The sequence below is a fragment of the Andrographis paniculata genome, unplaced genomic scaffold, assembly GCF_009805555.1.
Source record: "Andrographis paniculata isolate CXL003 unplaced genomic scaffold, ASM980555v1 Contig32END, whole genome shotgun sequence".
NCBI lineage: Eukaryota > Viridiplantae > Streptophyta > Magnoliopsida > Lamiales > Acanthaceae > Andrographis > Andrographis paniculata.
In genome coordinates this window covers 4410562-4432059 of record NW_026137565.1, presented here as the reverse complement: position 1 = coordinate 4432059, position 21498 = coordinate 4410562, and the positions used below count along the sequence as shown (strand labels likewise).

The window sequence follows — 21498 nt, the reverse complement described above, 5'->3', positions numbered from 1 at the left end:
GTCGATCGGTCCTTTTGTGTTCATTATTATTAATTAATGTTATACTATTATTAATGTGTGGGTAATAATTGTAATAATAATAATGATCTTTAGTATCTCATATGTTGTGTGTATTAAATTAATAAATTATTGTTGATCGACATGATGTTCAGCTGCAACCAAATCTGACCACTCTCAAACCCTCTGGAATTTCAATTATTTACTGCTCTTTCAATTTCATTGAATTTTGTTCCATAAAGTTTACAAATTTTATTATTTGTCGTTATTTACATCAACTTTGGTGGGTTTTTATTTATTCCGAGTATTAGTGCGAGTTGAGGGTCTGTTTGATGTTTGAAATTTTTGGATTTTTTATTTAATATTATATTATAAATTTATTTTATATTTAAAATATTACATATAATCTCTATTTATATTTCATTAACCAATTATTTAAATTTAACCTTTTATTATTAAAAAATTTGATAAAAAATTTAAATTAAAAACTATCTGAGCTTAACATGAGAATTCGTAGCTGCGGTTTAGCTGCTATTCGAAAATTTCGCCTAAAACACGCATACCCTTAATGTTTTTATTTGAATTTTAATTTAAATAATAGTCATTTTTATGTCAGTGATTTTGTCTGACAATTATAAATTATATTGAGATTATGCGGTAGTAAACCATTATTTTTAATTATGCACGTGTTTAAAATATTGTGACCTCATCTCTTTCATCGAATTTGCTTGAATAGGTAAAAAGGTAGAGTTTCAATCAGAATTTTGAAAAAATACTGCCATATTTAGTTAGTAATCTCTATTTTGAATAATAATTTGAACAATTTTTATTTGATTAAAATAAATATTTTTTTAAAAGAATTATAAAAATTAAACAATAAACAAATGAAAAAAAATAAACAAATGCTACACAAGGTTTTAAATTTTTGTTTCCTTTTGTATGTTGGAGAAAAAAAATTATTTTTAAATTTTAATTTTCTGACTTAAATATATAAGAGAAATAAAATTATTTTTGAATTTTTGTATTCGTTTTTTTGCCAAACACATCTTAGATGCTTTGATATATTCTTTTAGAAATAAAATTATTGTTCAGTGTGATATAAAAGTAAGATTGAGTTTAAAATTTGAAATGAATTTTTTTTAAATTAATACTCCTATAAATTTCTAATCTTATATAAAGAAAGTTGATGTTATGTTTTAATATTAAATTAATTTTTTTAATTAATATAAACCATAAAAATAGATATTTAATTTTTGTACACTAGAAAATAGGTTTTTTTTTATTTACTAAAAATATTAAAAACAAAAATAAGCATCAAATGACGACAAAAGAAACACAAATTTCAAAATAATTATATCAAGGTGGACAAAATATTAATAATAAAAAAAGAAAGTATAATATAATTAATTAGGCTGAAACGCATTATGGTAGTTCGTAGAAGATAACGTCAATAGGTGGCAACGGCATGCAAATCGTGGACACGTGGCAGACATGCAAGAGAGGTTTATGGATGACTATACGCATCTACTGCGTTTGCCCACGCCATCAAATTTTTGTATTATTCTCCTACTGCCTCCGCCAGCTATACATACATACATATATATATATATTGACATGAATACGTTTGGCTCCGTTTGGATGAAATTTTTAATTTTTTACAATTTGATTTCTACGTTTTCTTAAAAAAATAAAATAAAATAAATTTTCTTTTTTTCGTGAACATCTCGTAAGACATTATTTTAATACCAAATTTATATTAAATTTCTTCTCAAACTAATAAGAAATAGTTTTAAAATTTCTTAAAATAATAAAAAATTAAGTATTTAATACGATATTTTATGAAAAATATTTTTTTTATATCCGGTAAATTAGATTATTTGATCCGCAAAAAATTAAAAAAATAATAATAAATATTCTTATCTTATTATAAAATAACAAAAATGAAAGCGTAATTAGAGATATTTTTGAAAAATTAATTAGTAATTAAAATGTTTATGGAAAAAATAGTAACAATTCCTGTAAATATAAAAGATTTACTGAATAATAATATTTAAATATTGATATATTTTTTTTGCTTTATTAAATTTAAAAATAAGATAAATTCAATGGATGAATAAAAAAAATATACTCCTATATAAATAAATTTGACGGACATGAAAATTATTATTTATTACAATTCTTTAATTAGTTATTAATATCAAAACTTTTAAAATTATATATAACAACCACTTTAAATATAATTTATTTATTATTTACCTAAGCTGTATTTAGAGTGGCACAAGCTATATAAGCCCACACCCACACCTCCAAAATTTGTGGTCACTTTAGGGGCTTATTTTTACAATATATATAAAACAAAATTTAGATATATGTATAATATAGAAAAATATATATTAAAATCCATTTATTTGTATTTAAATTTAAGTTTTTTTTATTTAAATATATATTGTAATATGATATTTATGAAAAAAATAGTACTCCATCCATTATTCAATCGTGTGCTCATTTGACCGAGTACAAAAAAATAGGTAAAAATAGAACATTTTACATTTTTTTTTATAAATAAAAAGTAGAAAAAGTAATATTTTGTTACTAAAAAAATGAAACAAAAATAACTTTGGATAACAAAAATAAAAAATAAAAAATAAAAAAATTTGAACAATACATAAGCATGTTTTATTGAAAATAGAATCAAACAAATTCAAAATATTTTAAATAATAAAAGAAATAATTTAAAAATATTAATTATATAAACAAATTAATAAGTACAAACTTTTTTTTTTTTTGGCCAGAGAGTCCGTAAAAACTCAAGGACGACCCTGCCTATACGAAGTCTCGCTGTCCGATCAACGAGTGTAGTCCAGGACCAACATCACGACTTGGGGGTCCAGGACAATGCCTCTAACCCAATCGGTATAGGCTAGATTATATTCTATTTTCGACTGATGGTCTTATTTTGGGTCGAATGCCAGAATTTAGCCTAAACTTCTATATATATTTAGGGTGTGTTCGTTTGATGAATTTGGATAAAATTCCACTGTTCATCCAAAATTTTCCCCCAAAAATATCAAATCAAACACTTATTTTTTATTTTTTATATTATACTAAAAATCAATTTTATATTCAAAACATCACATCATCACCTATTTATATCACATCATACAACTATTCAAATTCAAAATTTTTACTATTCAAATTCCAACTCAAAATCCAAACCCCCAAACAAACACACCCTTAATTTATTTTTCTATAACTTGTACTTTGTATATATTTGGCTTGACCGTACTCAGACATAAATATCGAATTAAATTACCAAATTTTTTGCATTTTTGTGTGTGTGTGTGTGTTTTTTTTTTTCCAAATTTTCTCAACACGCAAAACATTATATATATATAATTATTGGTTATTTTTTTCACTTGTATTTTGATTCTATATTTTATCTGAAAAATAAAAAGTACAAAACACAATAATGTCATGTCTATTTTCTCAATAAGCATCAATACAAATTATGCATTTATGTCAATGTAATAAAATATTTATATATGTTTTGTTTGGGTAATGAATATATCCTTTTTTTCTGTGCTATTTTCTTAAAAATATTTTCTTTTTAAATAAAATTTAACATCTATTTTTATTAAAATGTTATATAAATATTATTTAAAATATTTTATTATATTATAGTATTAATTTTTTGATGAAAATTTGAAGTATAACAATAACATTTTACCATTTATTTATAATACTGTCTCCTTAGTTTAAAAATAAGTGAATTTTTTTTGGGCACAAATATTAATATGATATATATATTTTTTTTGGTTGTGAAAATAGAACTTTGTCGAAGAAGAGAGGTTAATTTTTTAATATTTTAAAATAATACTTCCATTGTCATTCAAATTGATTTTTATTTTTTTTTAGTTGATATTGAAATTTATTTTCGTTTTCTTTTTATGAGAAAAGATACCCCATTTTTTATACTTTTTTTTAACATAAAAAATAATTTTTTTTTTATTTTATCTAGTTTTTTTTTTAAACTCATGTTCGATCAAATAAACACACTATTGAATGACGAAAAGAGTATAATTTATTTATAGTGTTGGTTGGTCAACATATTGTCATAATATACAATATATACCTTTGTTGAAAATTTTACAAATATTGATAAATAACTATAGCACTAGCGACTATATTATATATATATATATACACATTTGTATTGTTTAAATAGACAAATATATATAAAAAGTAAAATATTTTTAAAGAGAGAGAGAGAGTAACTTATTTTTTGTTTGATATTATTTTCAATCGTTTTATTTTTACCATGCATCTTAAAATAATTTATTGTTTTTAATATTTACATGCAAGTTTTATTTTTAATCAAAATGTTATACTATTAAATATTTATTTATGTTACATTAAATAAAAATGTAATAATATTTACTATTTGCAAAATACTAAAGATAAGGGAAACACAAGTAGCAAAACAAATCCACAATTATTTGATGAATAAAATGGCTTTAAATGTGTACCGCTAGGAATGTAACCGATTGAAATTGGCTCATTAATTTTTTAAGTTGTGATGATATTTATGGCTTTTAATATTTAGATAGACTCTAATTTGTAGCACGACCTTTATTATTATTATTATTATTATTATTATTATTATTATTGTAGTATAAAAAAATACTTTTGATTAGAACAAATAAAATTAGTAAAAATGATCCTTTTAGTTGAGACGGAAAAAGTATATTTTATGAAAATGCAAGTGTAAAATTGTGACCTTTTATTTTTTATGAATATATATATATATATTCTTATGTTAAATATGAAGATTGTATCGATAATAAAAAAGATACTCCCTTAGTCCCACATACTATTTCGTATTTTTTTTTTGGTCCATCCCACAAATACTGCAATATTTCTAAAATAAAAAATAATTAACTACACATTATCTCATACATCGCTCAAATAAAAAAAAACAAAAAGTAAAATATTTTTTTTTTGGTCCCTTTTATTCAATTTTAGTTCCTCTATTTTTTTAGAAAAATGACAGTTATGATCTCTTATTCATTAGATTAATACAATTTTAGTCTTTAATCATTATTTCAATAAAAATTAATAAATGTAGTATAATTATTACTATCTCTGTTGCATAAAAATATAATTTTTTTAATTTTTAATTAAAAAACAGAAGTAATAAAAAGTAAACACAATATTGAACTCATCCTCAAAAGTCATGAGCCTATTTTTATATATAATTAATTTTATCCAAAATCATATTCTCATTAATTATTTACATTAATTTATATTATTATTTTTTAAAATTATTCGTCTAAAGCAACATAGTTGTTAGTTAGTTGTTTGTCTTAATTAAATTATTGACATAAAAAAACAAACTATATATATTTTTTCTTTTTGTGAATAGGAACACAATATTAAATATAGTGTAACATATACATATATATATATAAAAGATTAACAATTTTTGTAAACTATTTTTTTAAAAATGGTCAATTTGTATGATTATACATATAAATAGTATATCTAATAATTTATTTTTTTAAAAAAAAATGATAATTAAAAGTTAAATTTGAACTATATTAATCAACAAGGAATCAAAATTATCATTTTAAAAATTGTGGGACTAAAATTGATTCAAATATAAATAAAAGAGATCATAATCATCATTTTTATAATATAGGGACTACAATGGACATAAATGTAAATAAAGAGGACCAAAAATGTATTTTACCAAAAATAAATGTACATATTTCTCTAGTCACGTCATTTAATTTCTTATTTAATCTATTTAATATTACCTGTCTAAATGTCCGTACTGAAACAAAATATTTTATGAGATAAAAGATTAATATATTTTATTGAATCAATGACTTTTTTTTTCTTCGAAAAATATATTATATTAATATTTATTATATTTTTTTATAATATTTATAAATAATAATTAAAAAAAAAAAAACCCGGAAACACACCCTAAATATATATGTACGTGTAGGGTCGGCGACAATTGATAAGTTGTCTTAATTAAGTATATATAAATAATGGAAAAATATTTATAGCTCGTTTTGGTGGGGGGCATGTTTCATTTATAATAACACCATATGTAATCTATTGTAGCCTCTTAGCCTCTACTCTGTACAGGACCGGAATTATAAGCACAATACCTAAATATATATATATATATAAATATATTAATAAAAATTATAAGCACAATACCTAAATATATATATATATTAATAAAAATTATAAGCACAATCCCTAAAATTAGATATATATTAATAAAAACATATAATTATTTAATTACTTCGTATAGTTTTTAATAAGAATATATTTATTACATTCTCAACAAAATGAGATGTAATTTTGTGTAATAATAATAAAAAGACAAAATTACTTACATAGTTTAAAAAATATGTACTATTCTTCCTTATAATTTAAATATTAAATGAGATTTTTTTAAAAAAAAAAAAATAGGAAGAAGTTTCATGCAATATTTACAAAATTTTGTACAATATTTTTAAATAATAATGGAGGCTCGTGCAATTTTTAAATCATAAAAACGCATTTGATATGGATAATGAAATTGAAAAGAAATTATAACCAAAAAAAAGAATTATAGAGAAAAAAAATTAACAGATAATAAAAATTAATTTTTCTATTTACTACAACACACTATATTTATGCTAAAAAATGTAAAAAAATATACAAAAAACTAGATGAATTAATTTAAATTAGAGTGCATATTGCAAGTAAAATAAAATAAAATAATTAATTAATTAAAAATTGATAAATAAAAAAGATTTCAATAAACTAAAATTTTGTTAATAAATGGTCATGTTTAATTAGTAATTTTTAAATAATAATAATTATAATAATAATAATAATTATTATAATATTATTATTTTGATATAAATTTTATGAAATCGAAAAAGCTATTTTCTTAAATGGATTATAAAAGATAAACAATAAATTAAATAAAAATATGTATTAAGTATATAATTTTATTTCTCTCAATTTATATGCAAGAGAAATTAGTATAAACAAGATAAATAAAAATATTTTTGTCTTTATTTTTATATTTCTCACAAAAACACCAAACTTTTCAAGCCATATTTAAATTATAATATAATCTTTTATAATAAAAAATAAAAATAATTTTACAATAATATAATTATTTATAGTAATAAAATTATTGTTTTCGTTTTGGCATGTGAAAATCAGCTATAGTAGTTCTAAGAGTGCTATAAACCCCTGATCAAACCTAATACTTGATTTGTCTACTAATTCTATTTACATTTATGTCATATAATTTGTCATTTTTTTAAAAAAAATATAAGTATACACTTTAATTACATTTTAAAATTCATAAGTTATACTAATATTTTTTAATGTTAATTAAATTATTTAGTTATTTTAATCCCAATTTATACTTATTTTACTAATACAATTTTTAATTACTTACTAATTACATTATACATAAAACTGTGCCTCAATTAAAGTGGACAAAGTGAAATATCATTGTTATTATTAATTTTTCCCATAAAATATTATTTTAACCATGCAAAATTCAAATTCAAAATAAAATCAAAAAATAAAAATGTAAAATAAAGTGCGTTTGGACCTTTGCGTAGAAGGTTTGGATTTTAGATTTAAGTTTTAAATAATAAAAACTTTAATATAAATAATTGTATCATACGATATAAATATATATTGATTTGATATTTAAATATAAAACTAATATTTGATAGTATACTATTAAATATAAAATAAATATTTAATTTAATATTTAAAAAATAATAAAAATTAATGAATAGTAAACTTCAATGAAATATCTAACCAAACGCACCTATTCATTACTAATTTGGTGTATTAATACAAAATTATTTTATGCAGATATATTTGGAAGCAGTTTCTGGCCACTATCTTTATACATAATTAAGTTTTCCCATCTAATTTTGAATGTGAGATCATGAAAGATTGTCTATTTAGATATGTTTTTAGAGGATGTTTGCAATTTTGAAATATATAATTAAAAAAATAAATATAAAATATCCATGTTTTATACAAATAGAGTAGATAAAATATCTTAAATATTTTTTTTAATAAAATAAATAAATAAATAAATAATTGATTAATATTTTATTTTATAGTTTATTGTAAATGAATTGTTAATAATTTTTACAGAAATTATAAAAATAAATAATTGATTAATTATTTACTTATTTATTTTATTCAAAAATTTTATTTAAGATATTTTACGTCTGTTTTGTATAAAACTTGCATAATTTAAATATTTATTTAAAACAAAACATCAGCTTTGGATAAAGAGTGTTTTGTGCAAATTTTAAATTAGTATAAAGTTCTCATGCAATAAATAAAATATATAATATTTTTTGTATTTTTACTGAAATACAAAAAAATGATACTCCCTCCGTCCAAGCTAAAAGTATACAATTACTTTTGACACGGAGATTAAGGAATAATAGTATTTTAATTATAGTGGGTAGGTAAAAGTAGTAAAATGACATTTTTGACCTTACATTTTTGGTATAAAAGTAATGATGTGATGTAAAGTAGAGGTATTTGTGAAAAATTGGGGTATTTAATGAAATGGTTACTTTGTAATTGGACGTCCCAAAATAGAAATATGTATACTTTCTAGCTGGACCGGAGGGAGTATATAATTTTACCTATAAGAAATAATAATGAATTTGTTCACTTTGTGTTTTTAGATGACTTAATTTTTTTCTAGATTAAATATGATAAATTATATCATTAATAGAACAAATAATATTTTATTTTAAAAAATTGACTTTTGTAAATGAATAAAATATATATCGTACTATATATTATATATTATTATTATTAAATAATATTTATGAGAAATTATGGGACGTAAAAATACAATATGAACAATACCAATATACCTAAATTATTATTATTCTTTATTTTCATATAGTACAATAAATATGGGTTTTTAATTTTTAAATATTATATTATATATTTAATATATTATATTTAAAAATTAAATATCATATTAAATAATTATTTTAATTTAATTTAATTTTTTTAAAAAATAAATATTGGATACCCTTCCGTCCCAAACAAAGGAGTAACGTTTGAGTTTCACGTGAGATTTTAAGTGAGAAGTATTAAGTATGATAATTTAAAAATTAAATGATATAATAGAGTGAGAAATGTATATTTTATTTTTTTTATTAGGGTGATGTGATAGGATAAAATGTGGAATATAGATTAAATATAATTAATTATTTTTTATTTTAGAAATTCTGTAAAATATTCGGGACTGAGCACTGAGGGATTTGGATATGAAAAGAAAAATTTTGAATTGTAATTGTTATTTGGTGTAATATAAATAGATTTTAAAGTGATATTTTGAATATAAAATTAATTTTTATAATAATACAAAAAATAAAAAATATTTATTTAATTTGATAATATAAAAAATAAAAAATAAACAGAGCCTTATTTAATATGTAAACATTATTATAAAAATGTCATTTCGTATAGTGAGTAATGGGAAAATACTCATCACCCTTGCCCATGCTAATTCTAAGTTAGAATTTGGCATTATTCAATTTTATTTTATTTTAAAAATCAATATACATTTTATTATTTACACTATATATATATATTTACTTCAAATTCTCTATTATTTTCAAAGTGCAAATAGAGAGGACGGAGAATTAAACAATATACTACATCCTTCTATTTAACATTAAAAATATTTTTATATTTGTATAATTTACTCCACAAACGTCATTGTATTTATATTATAAGAGACTAACAGAGATATTTTTGTCACTTTCTTTTGATTTGTATTATATATTAAAATAATAATTAATATTCAAAAATCAACATGCTAAAAGTCCATGATACCCGAGAGAAGAGGGAATATATAATAAATAATGTGAAATCAATAAAATAACAATAAAATATTGGATTAACTAGAGATGACAATGATTAATTAACAAGGTTTACTTCATTTAATTAATTTATATATAGAAAATAAAAATTAATTAAATTAAAATTATAGATATATCTACATCGATGTGTATAAACTTATATGTATATATACAATGTATTCAAGATATACTTGTTTATTGTATATTTACATATATAGCTGTATCTATATTGATCGAATGCATTATATGAATATGTGTACGTGTGAAGAATGCCAAGACAGAAAAACTCATCTAACTATTGATATTATGTAAGGATTTTTTTTTTATTTTTTTAAAATTAATGTATATATATATATATTATTTTAAATAATGCTTGTGAAATGGTAACACGTAGATGTATGAAGATACATTAGTGTTTGATGTGATTTTTTTATGTATAATATTAAAAAAAAATATTTGTTTGATTTTTTATTTTTATTTACTTCAATATTAAACAATGTCATTTAAAATAGAACATTTTGTTGAGTAAAGAAAAAAATGCCATGAATTTATATAAGTATTATATGTACTATTTTCTAAAATCATATTAATATATATATATATATAGTTAAATTTTAAATTATATATACAAATATATGTTTTGTTATCATATTTGATATGATTAAATATGTACTATCCTTGTATATTGTTCATATATAATCAATGATTGTGTTCATCTAGTATTTTAGTTTGAGATAATTTTTAATATTTATTATAAAAAATTATATTGATAATATAAAAATAATTATATTTTATGATTCTACATCATATTTTCCCTAGACATCTCTTGATGAAATATAAAAACATATCACTATAAATATTCTTTAACAAGACAAATATTTCTATATATAATTAGATAAATATTGCATTTCCTTTGATGATTTCAATTTATTTAGTAGGTACTTGATGACTAGCAACTTCAAACAACAATAAATAAATAAATAAATAAAAGATTTTCTTTTAAAAAAAAAATAAAATAAAATTATCTCACCATACTTTAGTGAATCCAAATAGTTTAAGTAGTATAAAAAATAAATATATATAAAAAATTAAAAGCTTTGATTACGAAGAGGGGTGTGAAGTTTTGAAAAAAGATAATTTAAAATAGTAAAAATTTATGTTGAGTATTTAATATGATGATTTTTTGTTAAAAAAAAAAAAAGACCTATTGAACTTGACATATATATATATATATTAAAAAAAAATACTATTGATAAATATTGTCCAAAATTTAAATAGTATCTACGTAAATAGAAGCAAATAATTCTGTCTCATTAAAATTCTTGTGACTAATATAATATATATATATATATATACATACATACATATGTGTGTGTGGAAGATAATAATGGAGTTCCAAGTGTACGGTCAGTGAAGTGCAGAATACAAAACCCTAATGTGTTGAAAGGAGTAGGTGTGTTTCCTAGGAGGGGAATTCAATTTATTTCATTACCACTTAGGTTAGGTATAAAACCAAATACTTACTTCTTTACATACATCTTTTTTATTTTATTTTATTTTAATACAATTTATTGATTAACACTAATTTTTTTTTTAAAATAATAATTTTTTTTATAAGTATTATATCAGGTATAAAATTCTTTTATTATTTTTAAAAAAATTTAAAATTTCAAAAACCTTTGTCTAAACGAAATTCTGGATTAAGGCAGAAGGGCAGATGCCATCTATGTATTATCTCTATTATCTAACAAACAAATTATCCATTGCAGCAGGCGAGTAGATATAGATATAGATACAGATATAGATAATATATATAGATACGATCATTCACCATGTCCATGTGGGGTTAGGTACCCCCTACCCCCCCAACCCCAACCCACAAGTCCCTGTCCATTTGTGGGGTGTCATGTAACAAACAAACATTTATACATACATATATATATATATATGTATATTATGATTATGATTTGCCCATGCTGAAGCTCAAGTATGGCTAGCTTCAATGGAGGGTGGAGGTCCCCCAACCATATTCCACCCCCCCACCCCACCCCACCGCACCATTCATGCTTTTTAATTCCATCACCAGCCCATCCTCATAATACCATGCATAGTGATAGCATCATATATATATATATATATATATATGTATATATGTGTGTGTGTTTGTGTGCATTTCACAGACAAAAGTTCAATTGTGGGGATCCATAGATAATTATTTGCAGTATACTTTTACATATTTTTTTAAAAAATGCAAAATTACATTTATTATATAGTATATGAAATTTTAAAAATACTCCAATCTGTGGGATAAAGTAGAAATAAAGATAAAAAGACTAAATTACCCCTATTAGTATTGTATGATATAGAGATAATGACATTTGTGTAATATATTGTAAATTGGAAGGGTATTTATAATGTTAGGTAGATGATGCAATTACTTAAAAAAAAATATGGATACTTTATTATGGGACGGACCAAAATGAAAAAATAAATAGATTGTTAAAGGACAGATGGAGTATATATACATATGTATAGTAAATTAGAGAGTGTTTACCGGTGTTTTAATTGTGTTTTGATTCTATATTTTGATACATTTTAATATGAAAAATAATTGTCCGATATCAATTGTTGTATTAATTACGGTTTTAATTACTATACATTATTTAATTGTATATTTTAAATTTTATTTATTTTCAATATCATTATTAGGATTTCGTTACTAGCTATGTTGATTTGGAAAAATTAATATCGTGTTGATTTTCCCAAAAAACAAAGATTTGATGTCCAGATAGCATCAATATTAGTGTAGATATTGTTATGCTATTTGAACTCTTAATCGGTACTATATGAACTATTAATTAAACGATACTTTTTGAAAATTTGACGATGATGCCTGATATATTATTATATCAGCGCGGTGACTATAACCATTGTTTTATTATTAATATTCTTTCAATGATTGTTCGCTAACTTGATATATTAAATTTATGAGAGTTCAACTATATCTATATATCAATACCAATTTTTCTTTGAGATGAATATGATATATTTTTTATAGAGAAAATATAATATTCATGAATAATAATAATAATAATAATAATAATAATAATAATAAAAGAATCTAGTTTAGTATGTATCCCATCTTATCTAGTTTTCTAGAAAAAATATTATATCAAATTATCATACAAATAAATAATACAACCACAAAACACATCATTCAACTTTAATAATAATAATAATAATAATAATAATAATAATTGTTTGGGCTTAGGGCTTAGGGCTTGGGTAAAGGTAATTGGATTGAGCCGATCCGGTGGACCATGCTACGAAATGGGCTAACTATTCTTTTATCGAGTGACTTGTCGGGTTAAGTCTCAAACGACCAAAACTTCTAACAATAATAATAGTAATAATAATATGATCCAAGCAAATTCAAATTACAGTCCAAGTCTGATCCATAAAAACCCCAATTTTTGCATTCTAAAACAATACACTAAGCAAGCCCATAATTGTAGCCCAAAACTGAACCCCAAATCTACACCCAAACACACCTTGGCCCTCTTTGTTCAATTTTCAATTCGACTTTTACTATTTATTCATTTTTATCCTTAAAACAACTATTAATTTAAATTTTTATATTTTACTTTTTAATAGTATATACTAAAAATTTAGAATTTCATTAAAAAGTTACATAAAATAATCATTCTAAGTTCTTTATTTGTTTTTTTTTTCTTTTACTATTGATTATTTAGTTTGATATAGAATTTTATAAGATGTCGTATATTGAATAATAACATCACATATATTATATATAAATATGTTATGATAGTATATAATATAACCATATTATATCGTACAAAATTACTCTTCATGCAAAATAAGAGCACCTCTAAATGGAGCAATTTGTTTTCTTTATATTTGGAAGAATGTACAATAAATACTAGTCTAAATTCTATTCTATTCTTTACTTAAATGCTATTCTTTATAATACTTGTTAATAAAAATATATTATTTATAAAAAAATATTATAAAAATCATTTCAGACTATTTTTATAATTCTCAATAACCATTCCAATAAATCATTAAAACTAAAACAAGAAACCTTAATTATTTGTTAGACAATACTTAAGTGTATTGGTCCCTTGAATTTTTTATTTATTTATTATTATTATTATTATTTTTTTATGTATAAGTATAACGGGTTTAGTGAGTCATTTATGGAAATTGTTGACTTACTTATTTTATGGAATTTATTATACTATTTATACGTATGTATTTATGTTATTTTCGAGGCAAAGTAAACTTATGATTATATTATTTATTAATAATTCATTGAGTGGACCGTCTAAATTTTTATTTTGAAATATTTACGTAAAACCCCATTTGGCTTTGTATTTTTATTGACTACGCTAAACAATATATTTTCTTGCCTTTTCATTTTTTTATTTTTTTACCCTAAAAAAACGAAATCATATTATTATTCAAGTAAAATAATTCAAGTCGTATTTAATATTTTTTTCACATATATAGAATATTTAAACTGATATAAAATATTACAACTAATCTTAAGGCGTGTTTATGTATTGGAACGCTTTTAAAGTTTTGAAATTTTTTAAAAATAAAATAAAATAAAATAATTAGTAATTATAAAATACAAAAATTTGAAAGAAGTATACGGATAACCATGCAAGTAAGAATATCAATATATATATAGATTTATTGTTCATTAAATGGAATAAGACTATAAGCGCGTTGAACAGTCAAAAAATATAAATTGAGTACAGCTTAACGAATTTTTCTTGACGACCAGGTCTTGTCTTTAATCTCATGGGAGAATTCGTCAATCATCATTTGTTCCTCTTCTGACTTGTGATTCACCCTTTTGCCGTCCGGGCTATTTTTGGTGTTTTAATTTTTTGATTCATCTGCCGAAAAGTCTGCATCTTATCTGTGCATGAACGAATTCATTCTTAGAAGCGCTTTATTGGGTTTTACTTTCTTGTTTGATCGTTTTTGACCGTTTGATTGGGGAAATTTAGGGTTGCATTTATTTTATTGAGTTCTGTGTAGTTTACTGGATTATGGTGTTTGTATGTATATGTATGCATATGTGTTTGATTGGAATGAACTAGTGATGGCGGGTGTTGTGGAAAATCATGATTGTTTTATGTGGAAATTGCTGTGGTGTGGTTAGTTGAAAGTGTAGAGGATTGGCTGGATTTGTTCGCTGCTGGGCGAATAAATTGGGGAAATTATGGGCTGTGTGTGTGGGAAACCTTCTTCAGCAGTTAAAAATGGTGAGGAATGTGCAAAGCAGAGAGAATTGTTGAGGAGGACGTCTGAATTGCGCCTGGCTCAATCGATCTCTTCCAGAAGGGTTCAGAGTTTTGCTTTGAAGGAGAGGTTGGAAAATGAGGGTGTAAAACATGATAAGAAAGTTAATGGGTCTAGAAGGGTGTGGGATGACTATTGTGATAAGGAAGTGGAGAGTTCTGAAGGTTTGAGTAATTTTCCAGAAATTAGGAGGCTCCCCAGAGCTGTAGAAGGAGAACAGATTGCGGCGGGTTGGCCGTCGTGGCTAGTTGCAGTTGGGGGGGAAGCTATCAGGGGATGGATTCCACGGAAAGCCGATACTTTTGAAAAACTTGATAAGGTAGTTTTATTGATCTTGCTTCTTGAATGTTTTGTAGGAAATCTGGATTCTTCAGTTATTGCATAACATATGTTGAATGTGTTAAAGCTTGTTGTTAAAGGAATTCACCATTAATTAGCGAGAATTAGGTGTAAGATAGTTAATTAGTCTTTCGTAATCTTGGAACTATTTGAATCAGAACAGTAGTATGTACCCTTAAAAGAGAGAAAAATCAGTGAACAATGTTTTACTTTGAGCTTCTTTGAAGTTCTCAGACATTATTCTTTTAAAGGCTAAAGATGTTTAACTGAGTGTGTGTATATCCTTATTGTATTTGTTTTGGTTCACTATTGATGCCAGTTGTTATTGCAGATTGGACAAGGAACTTACAGCAGTGTGTATAAGGGTCGTGATCTTCTGCACAATAAATCTGTTGCTCTGAAAAAAGTACGTTTTGATAATTTGGATCCCGAAAGTGTCAAGTTTATGGCAAGGGAGATCCTTATTTTGAGACGTCTTGATCACCCAAATATTATTAAACTAGAAGGGCTAGTGACTTCAAAAACATCTACGAGTTTGTATCTTGTCTTCGAATATATGGAACATGATCTTACTGGACTTGCATCACTTCCTGGCATCAAGTTTACAGAGCCACAGGTATGCTTTGCTGAATTCTTTTAGTTGTTCTTTTAAAGTTATTCCTAAATAACGAGCAGCACAAACTTAATGCATAGCCTTCTGTATCACTGTATTGCATCTTTCAGGTGAAGTGTTATATGCAACAATTACTGAGTGGACTTGATCATTGTCATGCTCATGGTGTCCTACATCGAGATATTAAGGGTTCCAATCTATTAGTTGACGATCACGGTATCTTGAAGATTGCAGATTTTGGATTAGCAAGTTATTTTGACAACAACCAGAAAGTTCCACTAACAAGTCGTGTTGTGACTTTATGGTATCGGCCTCCTGAACTGCTGCTCGGTGCAACTCAGTATGGAGTGGCAGTGGACTTGTGGAGTGCCGGCTGCATTCTTGGAGAATTATATACTAGCAAACCAATCATGCCCGGAAGAACTGAGGTATTATTTGTACCCACTTCCATTATGTGATTTGTTTGATATATTTAATGCATCAGTACATGGAAAGTTCAATTTGATTGTCAGAGTCTGAATTTCTTTCTTTTTCAGAATTTGTTCTCACCTTGTAGGGAAGTAGCTTGGTCATGTTTTTTTAATTTCTACATTACATTTGCCTAAATGGACTTTAAAAACATTACCTAAGGCCAGTAATAGTTGCAGTTTTTTGGTTGTAGTTGTCGGGGATTAATTCTCTAAATGAACTTCAATGTTAATTTTCTCAATATCTTTCATGACACTGGAATCCATGACATTATCTTTTTCCTTACATAGGTTGAGCAGTTGCATAAAATATTCAAGCTCTGTGGATCTCCCTCTGAGGATTATTGGCGGAGGTCGAAGTTACCTCATACACCAGTATTTAAGCCTTTTCAGTCGTACAGACGACGAATTTCTGAAACTTTTAAGGATCTTCCTGTTGCTGCTGTTGGACTCTTGGAGATCTTACTTGCAATTGATCCTTTAGATAGGGGAACTGCATCTAGTGCTCTTAAGAGTGAGGTGAGTTTGTTTTCTCTCAAATTGAAATGATGGATAAAAATGCAATCGGTTCTGTGATTCCACTGCGTATTCTAAAATGCTCCTTCTAAAATCCTTCTTGCCTGTAGTTTATTCAAGAAAAATTCTATATGCAGAGTACAGATAACATGTATGATTTACTTGGCGTGACAAAGCAGAGTAGGAAGCTCGTATTCAATAATTCATTTCATTTGAATTATGAATGAAGGCATTTGTTTGTACATTTATACTGCTTAATGATCAGTGATACTAACTATATCTTAGGTTATAAATATAAAACTAAATAACTGTTTGTGCATCTGCTAGAGGTGAGTTTCATTGTTCCCTTTGCTTGTTTTCAGTATTTGTTTATATAGAAATTCAGAAATTATTTTGCTTAAGATCATCTATCCACATCCATTGGAGAACAGTATGTAAAAGTTATTCATAATCTTTTTTATAGTTCTTCAAAACAAAACCACTTGCTTGCGATCCATCAAGTTTGCCCAAGTATCCTCCAAGCAAAGAGATAGATGCAAAATTGCGAGAAGAGGAAGGAAGGAGGTGCGTACTTAGAGCTTTTATCTTTTCTTTTAGAAACGTATTTATGAGTTTCCAATTTTTGTGTTGCTTTATAATACTTCACTTTTATATATTTCAAATTTGAAATGAACACCTTGTAACCTATGCTTTTATAGGTGCACACTTAAAAGGAAAGAAAAAAAAAAAATGCCAACTACTTGATATGATCATGTAACCGTATTAGCTTGGCAATTGCATTTGTTCGTGAATATTTTGTGGGGATATTGCTGAAGGTTTCAAATAACTTCTTGTTTTGTAGTCTTTTTTGACAGTATTATTGTACCGATATTACAGGCAAGAAAGTAAAGGACAGAAGGGTGACAATATTTCAAAAAGATCTAAACAAATGCGGGCTGCTTATGCACCTGATGCTTATGCTGACTTAACGAAGTCCATGAAGTCACATGTAAGATTGCTTCAATACTTACTTCAACAATACTTGTAATGTGGCGTTACATGGTTTAATCTTGAAGAACACTCAAAGATACTCTTGAAATTGCTTATTTTGCCTTAAAATTTTGAATCTACTCTAATTTGAAACGCCAAAACTTTAATATATGAACTGGTACATGGTATATCATTATAGCCTATGTGAGCCTTGTCTTTCTTTCATTAGCATCTTATCGAAGACTTTACTTGATCTTCTAGGATGTGCTATCCTATTTTGTTAGCTCCTTCAAGTACCAATGAAACCTGTAGTGTTCGGTTATTAGTTGGATTCATAATTTCTGCCAGTGCAAATTTCTTCCAGATCAATATCATCCCTTGGCTTCCAAAATTAATATGTTTTGATTTTTAATTTTAAGTAACCAATTCCTCAAGTTATATTCCCATTCTGTTCATGGTCTTTTATCCAATGGTCAATTTTTATCAATAGTTTCTATTCTCTCAAATTAAACATAAGTATTCTTTATATATGATATAATGTCCTGAACAGTTGTCTATGTAAAGTATGTCAAGCTCTAATGAGCAAAGGAGTATTTCTGCCTGGTTTTTCGGAACTGGGTAATTAAGATCACTGTAGATTGAGTTTTCTGTTTGGCATGATTTCATTGCCCACAAACTTTCAGAAGTCATCATGGTGGTTAGTTAGGTTTGCTACCGTCTTTGAGCATCGTGTGTAAGAATCTCCATTTCATTGCCTTGCCATTGGTAGTAAAAAGTACAAAAATCTCCCATATTATGATGAAGGATTTAATGCATGCGGGAATGAGGCATACCCAGAGAATTATTTTTCATACTGAAAATGGTTTCTCGATCCTCTTTTTGAAATTGAATAGGTCTTTCTAGAAATTTCTTGTTGGGACTGTTTCTTCTATTGTCATTTATTGATAACCTACTAGATTTTATATGAAATAGTTCTATTATACTCAAGGTTTGTAGTAAGATGTGTATGTGTTTCTTTTGCATTCAGGTATTGAGTTATATAAATTGTATCTTCTTATGTATAAATGTTAACGCTTAATAATAAATGGTTTTAATCCGCTGATTGTAGACATATTAACTCTCTATTATGTTTTGTGCATAATTGAACTCCAAACAACGAGTAATAGAATAAACAAACTTGAGTATATCAACTAGAAAGCTACTATTGTCTTAGGTCGCCTTGTATTGAGAACAATTGTTACCTTTCGTTGTTATAGAGGCACATACCAAAATGATGTCGTTTACAAGTTTGGTTAATGTGACAGAGGAAGAATGGGTATGCAAATCCAAAGGATGGACACGAATCATATAACACGCGAAAGGAGGGGATGGCTTCGGGTATTCTCAATGATTCACAGAGGATTACACACAACTTGAAAGAAATGTACAAAGATTACATGCATAACCCCCCAGTGAGAATTTCCCATTCAGGTCCTCTAGCTCCAGGGGTCGGTTTAGATTTGTCGGGCAGGAAATACGATGATATTTCCATTGGTTCGACAAGAAGCAGTTTATATTCACAACCAGGCCTGGTGTCCTCAAGGGTTTTATCATCTGTGGAGTCCCAGCGCAAATTTGTTTCTTCAAATGCAGAAGCTTCAAATCAAGTAGGTCGCTTTTCAGAGACTTTTCGGAATACCATGGGAAGGCAGGACATAGGAAACAAGTCACTAATTTCTGGTTTGGAAAAGCCTGAAACTGGAAGAAATAATATGAAAGAACCCATTGTGGTAAGTTTCCTGAAACACATGCATTCTTAATATGTTTTCTCTACTTTGGTTTTATGTGCAACGATGAGCCTCGAATCTCTTTCATGCCTTACTGAAACTATTAGATGTCAACACAATCTATTCGAGGGGGAGACGAGAGATGTTTTGTTTCACCACAGAAAATTATTTGATTCATGGTATTGGAAAAATTGGACAATATTTTACGCCATTATATTCTAAATTGTGCTCATACCTAAGGGTGTTTTTTTAATCAAATCAGCACCTATTTTTGGGATGTGTGGTGAGTCTGAGACAAATTTATTTTGGAATTCTTTGAAGAAAACATTACTTGGCGATGGCTTTCTAGAAGATAGGCAGACAAATTTTATGTAGTATTAACATATCTCTCATATGCCGAGATTAATATGGATTATTGTCACTTGCTGATGGTTTATTTACTATATAACTCATGTGTTATGTGACAGCTCTGAATAGTCGCATTGTAACAACTGCCCTTCTTGAATATTATCGTTTTTACTGCAAGAATTCTCTCGATTTTTCATTGTATTGTGCGCTAGCTAACATATTTTGATCCTACATTGTATCAAACCTTTCTTCTGATCAGAATGGTCATGCCCTCAAAGAGAGACAGCCCCATTTTTCGGGTCCCTTACTTGCCCCGTCAAGAAATATCGAGCAGGTGCTCAAAGAGCATGATCGCCGGATCCAAGAAGCTGCTCGACGGCTGCGGCATGAGAAAGGTAGAGGTGGTAGAATTCGACCTACATGAGACGACACATTCAACATCCCATCTAGTGTATGTCTCTTCTCTTCCATTAGAATGTTGTGCTACATTGTTGAATACATACAAAAATACACATTACATTTACGTATACAGATGCAAAAATATATTCCCCTGTGTATATTTTGGTTCTGGTTCATAAATTCTAGTCTCAAGGTTTGGTTTATTTCAAAGGATTGTATATTGTAAATAGACATACAATATAGTGTCACATTCTCTATTTCTCTGTTTGTTTTATATTTTATGTTGGTTTTTTTTTTTTTTTTTCATTATATATTTTAATCATATTTTAAAATTTATATTTAATTTTAATTAGATTAATTAATTAACTTAATTTATAATTGTTTATATTATATTGTAATTAAGTTTAGTACTAGATTTTTAATATTTACCAATCAGATTTTTTTCTTTAAATTCTAGTGTCTATATTATCTTAGACACAGGTTTCTTCTGTGAATTTTTACTAAATTTTTATTTATTCAATTTTATTTATTTATTATTATTAAAAAGTAACCAATCAAATATATATATTTTTTTATATTATACTAAGAATTAATTATTACATTCAAATAATTATATCAATATATATTGATAGCGCATTAAATAACTATTAAAACTTAAATTTTTACAATTAAAAATAAAAATCTACAAACAAAACAGGCAATTGAGATAGTGATGTTGAGTGGGATCTGATTTAAATGCAATTTCAAAAGTCAACGTAAATGTTTAATATCTCATTTAGTGCAGAGGAGTTTTTGGTTCATTATCAATT

At 25.4% G+C, this 21498-nt stretch overlaps 1 protein-coding gene across 1 annotated transcript; it reads left to right on the top strand.

The window, feature by feature from the left end:
- The first annotated feature begins 14713 nt into the window (after nucleotides 1-14713).
- On the top strand, nucleotides 14714-20950 carry LOC127247574 (probable serine/threonine-protein kinase At1g54610). The gene is made up of 8 exons (XM_051269478.1): nucleotides 14714-15591; nucleotides 15943-16227; nucleotides 16335-16652; nucleotides 16983-17210; nucleotides 17671-17771; nucleotides 18084-18195; nucleotides 19481-19945; nucleotides 20550-20950. The coding sequence occupies exons 1-8, from the start codon at nucleotides 15193-15195 to the stop codon at nucleotides 20712-20714; spliced, it is 2073 nt and encodes a 690-aa protein (XP_051125435.1). The 5' UTR covers nucleotides 14714-15192; the 3' UTR covers nucleotides 20715-20950.
- Nucleotides 20951-21498: the final 548 nt, after the last annotated feature.

Coding starts and splice junctions, on each gene's coding strand:
- LOC127247574 (XM_051269478.1), top strand. CDS start 15,193: ATGGGCTGTGTGTGTGGGAAACCTTCTTCAGCAGTTAAAAATGGTGAG. Junction 16,228..16,334: donor TCAAGTTTACAGAGCCACAG/GTATGCTTTGCT, acceptor TGCATCTTTCAG/GTGAAGTGTTATATGCAACA. Junction 17,211..17,670: donor CTAGTGCTCTTAAGAGTGAG/GTGAGTTTGTTT, acceptor TCTTTTTTATAG/TTCTTCAAAACAAAACCACT.